Source organism: Cyprinodon variegatus, unplaced genomic scaffold, assembly GCF_000732505.1.
Source record: "Cyprinodon variegatus isolate N-32 unplaced genomic scaffold, C_variegatus-1.0 Scaffold188, whole genome shotgun sequence".
NCBI classification, from domain to species: Eukaryota; Metazoa; Chordata; class Actinopteri; order Cyprinodontiformes; family Cyprinodontidae; genus Cyprinodon; species Cyprinodon variegatus.
The window spans coordinates 572,368-581,061 of NW_015150641.1; the positions used below are offsets into that span (position 1 = coordinate 572,368).

General features: G+C 38.6%; 1 protein-coding gene across 1 annotated transcript; it reads right to left on the reverse strand.

Moving 5' to 3' along the window:
* Positions 1-445: 445 nt before the first annotated feature.
* On the reverse strand, positions 446-8,314 carry spata2 (spermatogenesis associated 2). The gene is made up of 3 exons (XM_015379282.1): positions 8,202-8,314; positions 6,311-7,082; positions 446-5,357 (listed from the first exon to the last, which is right to left on the reverse strand). Exons 2-3 carry the CDS (start codon positions 6,653-6,655, stop codon positions 4,008-4,010), a joined length of 1,695 nt encoding a protein of 564 aa, XP_015234768.1. The 5' UTR covers positions 6,656-7,082; positions 8,202-8,314; the 3' UTR covers positions 446-4,007.
* Between the last annotated feature and the right edge of the window lie 380 nt (positions 8,315-8,694).

The window sequence follows — 8,694 nt, forward strand, 5'->3', positions numbered from 1 at the left end:
GACAATTTTTTGCTTTTTTTCCCTCCAAAAGCATAAGATTTATGTAAAATTTAATAAGATTGAGTCTGATAATGTGAAGATTTTAACAGGTTTATATGTACCGCCTCCCATTTCTAGTGTTTTCTCTAAAGGTAAAGGAGGCAAAAAGCCCGAATGGGGCAGAATTTCACTCAAGTGACATAAAGATGAACATTAAGATGTTTTCTTGCTTCTCATCCGGTTCTCTTTTTTTTTGTCCTACAAACAAACTGGCCATTACCTCCCCAACCAGCTTTATTGGACAGCATTGGCACCAACTATAACTTTATTTGGTGCTGATCCCCTAAAGACAATTGACTAAATCTACATAAATAAGAATATGCACAAACCACCACAAAGAAAGGTCTCAACCACAGGAAAAACTTTTTTAGGATTTTATTCTTTAAATTATTTTATAAAATCTCATTTACATGTATATTTTCATATATATAGGTATGTATATATTTATACATATATATAATATTCACCAATTAACAGTTTTGGCTATTTTCCCTTTCTACCCCGTTTATGTCCATAAACTGATCTTAAGTCACATACCCCCACGTCGTGCGGTGAACCTTGCCAAGGTGGGTGGGTGTTTGGGAACGGTTCTGAACAGAGCATGCCAGGAGAAAGGCTACGGGAACTGGGAATGAAGCAACCTAACTACACCACCAGTATTAATAATCACACAAAAGGTAAGGGCAATATCATCTTACACAATGTCTTGAGTATTTTGGTGTACATCAGACCAGTCATATTGTAAGAGATTGATGTATTACATTAAGATGTCTTTCCAAAAAGTATTTGATAATCTATGAATGTAAACTCCACAGTCAGTTTCTCATTTAAACTTTGAAATAGGGCCCACTAATCTAAAGGCAGCCATCAAGACCATTAAGCCCTTTGTAGTGACCAACACAAGTCATCAGTCTATTGTTTACAGTCAGAGCCACATCAAATGGAGTGCAAGTGGCTATGTTGATGATGTTCTTCTTAGGCTTTTTAAAAAGCCTAACATCTACAAACAAAAACTAAAAAAAAAAATAAAAGAAAAATAACAGATTTATATGTTTCATTAGCTTCACATCAAGATAAGCCATACAATGTATTTATTTTCACTCCAGAGACAGAGTTGTTCTTCATTTGGCAAAATGATCACTCTGGACACATGGCTCAATGATTCTGAAAGTCCTTGTTGATGCTGGTTATGAACTGCAAACAAAGCTACAAAAATACAACGCTGAAACATTTCAAAAGGCTTGGCTGGATGAAAAACAAATTGCACATTTCCCCCCAAAGGTCACAAGACTCTTTGACACACGAGTTTCGCTAATATCCACATCTCTAAAAAAAGCCTTCATTCTACATCAAATGGATATCAAAACGTCCCTTTATCTGTTTTAATATGCATAAAGACAACACATGACTTCGGGTTTGTCGAGAAGAAAATGCTTAACATTAGACAATCCTTCCCAAATCCAATGTCAGTTTTTTAAACATTTAAAGAGAAAACAAATTTAACTTCTTAGACATATAATTACAAGTGTACAATATTCTTTTTTTTAAAAGTTTAAGATGCAATTAAAAAATATCTCTGTTTCTGATATTCTAATTCATATTTTCTAGGTTGCAGAAATGAGTTTTACATTTGGAGCCAGATGATTCAATAATTATTCTGAATAACTGATTGCTAAAACATAGCTTTGATAACATTAAAAAATAAATTGAAATTTATCTGATAAGAGAGCTATACAGTCTTAAGGCATTCAGAGGTTAATCCTGACAGCACATAAAGGCTCAAACAGCCAAGAAGTCCTTCAAAATGATTCAGACTAATTTTCTTATGAGAAGTGACTGAAAATTAGCCCTTGGTAACTATAGATTTTGAATATGGAGAACAAGAGTAAACACTACAGATACCCATTAAAGTATGGGCTAATGTTTAAACCTAGGCAGTATACCTCCGCCACCCAGCTATGTAACAACAGATCTGGCGCAGCTCTGAGTGTTTTACAGCAAAGGGAGAGATTTCAAGAACCCAAATTAATGTAAACTTGCAATACACATGGTGTGCTCAATGGTAAAAATGTCAGTACAAAACATATATCATAAATTGTGAGATGCACAAATCAGCCTTTTCCTAATATAGATTTTCAGTTTTCTTTGAGTAAATTTCAATTTTCTTGATGTATAAAAATCATCATCAGGTTTTTTCACAAAGGAAATAGTTTTACAACCAACAAAAAATACAGGAATTAAATTAACCTCATTAATGTAAGAATTAATGCCTATCCTTTATGTATGAAGCTACATGCTTATGTGTTCATAAACTGAATTGATCATCTGATCACCAAAATAATCAAGGGAAAGTTGTTTAAGTTCCAGTGTCTTACCATTGATTGGTGCATCTAAAAAAAGCAGTTTAGTTAAAATCTAATTACTTACTTATTTGCAAAGCTATCAGTGTTAAATATGTCAGCAAAAGAAGGCAATCCAAGTCTAAATTCACCACAACTCTGAGATGGTGACAGTGCTGCTCTAAGCTGCATCAGGAAAAATGTTTTACCGGTAGGCTTTGCTACTTTCTTTTTAAATGGAAAGAAGCATCTTTATAGGTTTACAATTTACAGGTTTTGTTTTGTTAATTATTCAGCTTATTCTGAATAAATGCTTATACATTGTTGTACATTTTTCAGAGGTTAAAACATAACTACTCAGTTACAATTTACTAATTCAATGATTTGTTCTTCGTTTTTTCCCCCTGTGGATGTTGAGGCTAAGTAGAATCCATAATGTCCAACTGCATGAAAGCTGATGTTCAATCGAGGTAGACAAACCATTGAGGAGCATAAATCTTCATACTGCCTAAAACCAACCAATATTTAACGTCTTTAACCAGCATTAGATTTCCCGTGAACCCCCTGATGAAATATGTGCGGTTTGGGTGTATTAATGAACGGGACACGACTTGTAACTGACTCCCAACTGTCTGACAGAAATTAGTGCCAAACATCTTTAACTTCTCTACTTCACAGCAGCTTTTAAAACTGAGCCATGAAAATACAAAAATCACAAATATTTCAGGGTAAAATTTACAAGGAATATTTTAAATATATTTGTTTCTTTAGGATATCTTCCACTCTATTCCAACATATGTACGACGCACATCAGAGAATGCCAACGGCAGATCTCAGGCCCATTGAACAGTCTCACATTGTCCTAGAGAGAACAGAGTTAATGACTTCCAGTGTTAACTTTTTTTCCAACATTTTTCAAGTTTTCTAAAACATATTTTACTATTAGGCAAGCTCAGAGGTCTTTTCTACACATACATACACACAATCATACATAAATATATAGTGTTTCTATTTATTTATATATTCATATATTAGAAGAACTTTTAGATGAGAAGTTCGGCGAAGAATATAGTGTTCATTAGCATGGATTTTATTTAGAATGAGATGTAATTTAGCCACTTTGTCCAGTTTTCGCCTTGAAAAGAATAAAAATCTGAGAACAACAGGAAACGCAAAAAAAACAAGATGCCCAAAAGCATATGAGCTGTTTAAACTGATGAGAATCAGGGAAAATGCTTGCAGCTTTACAAGGCAGAGAGTAGGCATGGGCCGGTTACAGGTAATGGGTTATAAGGAGTTTAAAAGAGATTTTATAACTACAAAGGGAATTTCCTTAGTTCTGTTCCTACAGATTGATCTAATGCTTCTGTTTTAACTGGTGAAATCTTCAGAGGATCAATTTTTTTTTCAATCAAATCATGAGAATCTCACACCGGCCCATGCCTAGCAGAGAGCAGAGATAATGATATGTTTCTATCCATGTGTATTCCACAGGCCTACTGTCAGGGAGTGGAAATGTACAGGTTCAAGAAGCAACCAGCAGATCAACACAGAAACCAAAGAATTAACTATTTAAGCTAAGGCGAATCAATAGTGCAAAACTACATTGGATATAAGGACTGGACTGTTTCATCGGTACACCAAGTGTGATATGGTGCCAGATTTGAAGTTGAGTTGATGGTTGGGCACAAAGTTGTGCTGAGGATTCTTTCGTGTGCACATATCTTTCGCATATAACCCCATGCAAGAGTCACAAGACACCTTAGAGCAGTTTACGCAGGTGTGTGTTGCACCTGGCTTGTTGCAAAACCCGCATCGTGAGCCCCCAATGCTTATACGCTCTGTGCTCCCTGCCTTTGGCGTTGTCATAGCAACTGACTTGCTAGGGAACAGTTTGGTGGGCATGAGGGGTTTTTCCAACATCTGGGGGTGAGGATGGGGATGAGAGTGGGTTAGGGTTAGGGGGTGCGGATGGAGATGGGGGTGTGATTGAGCATTTGAGTAGACTGACAACTTTTCCTTCACAGGAATGTATCCGTCAAGGGGGCGTGGGGATTTGGGGTGATATTCCTGGAGGCCACAACAGGGGGATGGGTCTACGTCATGGCAAGCAGAGCAAAGAATCATGTCGCACCTCTGACAGGACGCCATTGTGGAACATGCCAGTCCACAACCCTGACACTTCACACTACCGTGAGCTTTCAGTAGCCAGCTATCCCTGGCCTCACGGGGCTCTCTAGATGGTGGTCGAGATGGAGTTTGCCTTCCTACTGTTCCAACGCCACCTCTCTCGGTGTACAAGTCGATGTCGTCCAAGGACGACATATGGTACGATGCGTATGGGTCAACTGGCGGAGGTGACTGCATTGGGAAAAAGTCTGCAACGGGGCTGTAGGAAGGGGGAGCTGCGATAGAGAAAAAGGATGCAGAGGTGCTGGGCCTGATGATCTCATCCTTCATATCCTCCTCTGCATCTACAAATAAAGGCTCCTTCCTAAGGCTCAATGACGCCTTCAAAACAGGCTTGTTAATAGCGGGATGCCAGTGACCTGCGCCATCCGTAACATCCACAGACTTGGATGGGCGGCTGCTTCGTCTCAGGTGGTGGGTATGAGGCCTTTCTATATCCAGTGGTCGAACAGACAAGCGAGAAATATCTGCCCCAAGGCTGTCGCGTCTGCGCAGTGCCTCGGCGCAGCCAGCAGCATCGTCTCTACAACCCCGGCGGAGTTCCAGCGCTTCGAGCTCCGAGGCTGCACCGCGGGCGAGAGCCACAACCTCCCCGAGAAGACGACACTCTGCCTGGGCCAAGAACAGCTCAAAGGCTAACTGGCGGAGATGATCCGAGTCGCCCGGGTGGTCCAGCAAACGGAACTGGGAATCAGGGTCACAGGTATATCCAATGGTACGCATTAGTGTTCGGAGTTCAGCATCAGAAATGGCAGACTGCAGATGGTACACATATGGGCCAGTGAAGGTCTAGAAGAGAAAATAAAATCTGTTAAAAAAAAAAACAATGCATTCACCTAAAATAGACATCAACTCATGATGGCTGTTTTGTAATGTCCTCGCCATGTTTATAAAGGTAGGAGAGACAACTGTTCCCGATATTGTAAAGATAAATACATCTCAGTCTAAAAATGTATAAATCATATAATATTTTATATGTTAGAAATAACACAAAGACATTCTAAACATGCATAACAATAATTTCTAACAAAAAAATATTTTGTTGAAATTTATCAAATTGATTATTGCATATTCATGTAAACATCATATGTAATAAACTTTATCATTTTCTATTTCCAAAGAAAGGTCCTTCAAAGGCTCAGGATACCAAGTTTAGTCTGTTTAGGAGGAAACTGAGTAAATCTTTAACATGTCACCATTTCAAAATGTCAGATAAAAACAGAATCTGTTTAAATGTGACAGATAAGTTACATTTCTTTGCAAAATACTTAGGGTTTTTTTTTTTTATATTTGGACACTGGCAGCTAAAGATGACCACTATGGTGACTCTTCAAGAAGAAAACAACTACACACATTCAGGCTTAATCTCACTTCTATAATTGAAAAACATTAATGTGTCATGGTTCTTTTCCTCCTTATACACAGATCCACATACTCTTCACACAGACACAACAACAGTCTAGGTTTAAACCCTTTTTGAAAAAACAAGCCAATATGTAACAAGTGACATTATGAGATCATAAATAACCATGAAAAAGATCAGAAAAGAAGTCTAAGAATCATGAAACTATTTTAGGCTAAAATAAGAGCCTCTACCAATGTGTGACCTTGTTGTTTGTTAATGTTTAATGTGTAGCTCAGAAACATTCCTGTAAGCCGATATAAAATGATTTTATGGCATCTTTGATATAAAATAAAACCTTTGCACCTCTAAACTCATTACCACAGTAAACTACACTCACCTTTATACATCGGAACTCTTTTTTCCAAGGGAAGAGCAGGAGATTAGTGCAGATGGTTTCTAGAGTTTGGAAGGCCCTCTCCAGGCTCTTCAGGCTGCCTCCTCTCTGGCATCGGAGAGAGTTCTCCACCATCTCGTAGAAACGCACCATGCGGAATCGTTGTCCAGGATCAGGCTGATAGGCTCCGAGCAGAGCCGTGGCCGTGGAGAGCAGGGCCTCGCTTTCCTTGTGTCTGTTTTTGTCTCTGTCCAGTGTTGTGCCATTCCCCGTATATCCCCCCTCCAGACGCTTTTCCAGTGCAGTCACATACCTCCGAAACAGGTCCTCTCTTAACTTGGCATCCATTATTTGCAACAGACTATCATTCAAAAGTTACAGAGAGCCTTAGCCCTTTAGGCACACCTTGAATTTGGATGCCACATTCGAGCCCCATTTCCGGCAAGAATAACTGACTTTGGTACATTGACTCATGCTAAATTGCTATGTTTTGGAGAAAGGAGAACAGATGGACTCAGTAGTCCATCATCTAAACACAACCCCTCCCCCAGTTGGTGGAGCAATGCAGTATCTTGTACGGTTGTCTTTGTATGGACATCTCTTCTTCGTCTCAAAGCATAACTTGTTTCCAGACAAACAGGTCAGTGCAACACAAACCAATTTAGAAAATGAGGATATTTGCTCTGTTAAATAAGAGTAAGATTAATGTGGTTTGAGGTCAATCATCTTGAAGAGCCATTGTCAACAGAAGGGTTCTTTCTCGCCAATCTCCAACCTGTAAAAATACATGGAACGATCATCAAAAAAAAAGGCATTTTTATTGCTCTTAACAAATAAGGAAAGGTCATCTTGCTGCTGGCGAAATACAAGGTTGTTACATAGAGTCATAAACCAATCAACAGTTTCATGGTTTTAAAGGCAAATTTGGGTCCAAACCTTCCCACAGTTTAAAAACTTTATCAGTAGAGGACAAAAGCGGTGCCAAAGTTTTGTGGGATGGAACAGAGAAGTACAGTTTGCCACCTCTGAATTTGGCTCTAAGTGATCATACTGTCAAAAGCTTGGTTTAGAAAAAATAAATAAATTAAATCATGAATCAATCAGTGTCTGTTCTTAATTTGTAATAATGTAGATAGGACAGAGGATCGTGAGAGAGGCAGTGAAATGCATTCTGTGCCTATCCGTAGTTTGAGTGGGATGTCAGGATGCACTGTGTGGGTACCTAGATGTTGTTAAACTCAACCCACATTAATTGTTTTCTTGTTTATAACCGTGACTGATGCAAGGATAGTCACTGTATGGATAAAAACATTTAAGGTGGAGAATATGAAATGTAAAATGTGTAAGGTGCAGCTTAGCTTTGCCTAACAATTCCTTACCCCCCCAAAACATTTTTTTGATGTGTAGTTATTGTATTATACAGTTTTTCTATTTTTTCTCCTGACAATAGGATGTGGTTTCCGTTCTTTGCGAATCTGGCTTTTCCTGTTCCATTACAAACCCAGTGAGAACCATGTAGCGAGCTAGCAAGCACTTCCTTTTTCACTGCGTATATCAGCTGCGACAGCATCATTAGCCGCACTTCAATGTACAGAAATAAATCATCACAGCAACGTTTTCACACATTTTCCATATCAACCCCAAAATACTAACCGAGAAGACCCGAAACTGAACGAAGCAGCGAACGCCCATTCATCACAGCTACCTAGCTAACGTTTGCTTTTAGCTATCAGGGCGTTCCATCGTAACCATGATCCTTGCCTGGTTTAGAGACATTTTTTTAAACACAATGGCCTTATATAACAGCAAATACGTAAGTTAGACTAAACAGGCTTCTATCCGGATAACCCGCTTTCTTTTCCCACAGAAACACAGGTATACCTGTGTAGCTTACCTTAAAGTGTTAGCCCCTCTAGCTAGGTACGCCTCCTCAGCTGTTGAAAATTCCCTTCATCCCAATGCGCATGCGCGAGGGCAACTGTCAGCATCAGGGAGGGATCCACGTGCTTTGGAATAGCGGAAAAGAAGAGGATCCCAGTTTTCTTAAAACCCCATAATCAATGTTGGCGGTCATAGTTACTTAAAGTTACGTTAACTTTAAGACAGCTAAACAATCTCTAGAAATGTTGGATTTATTTATTTTATTTTTTTTTATTAATTTCAATAATTTTGATAGACCTCTCCTATCATGACACTGTGCAGCCAAACATACATATAACACTTCTGAGTTATGTTAACAACAGAATAAATAGGCTAATATTAATAATAATATACTCTGTGAGCTGAATTCCAGAAAATCAAACGGTTAAAACAGGAAAATGGCAAACAAATGATGGAAAATATATAGAATATAACAAGAAGTGCTCTAATGACTGACATACAAAGAA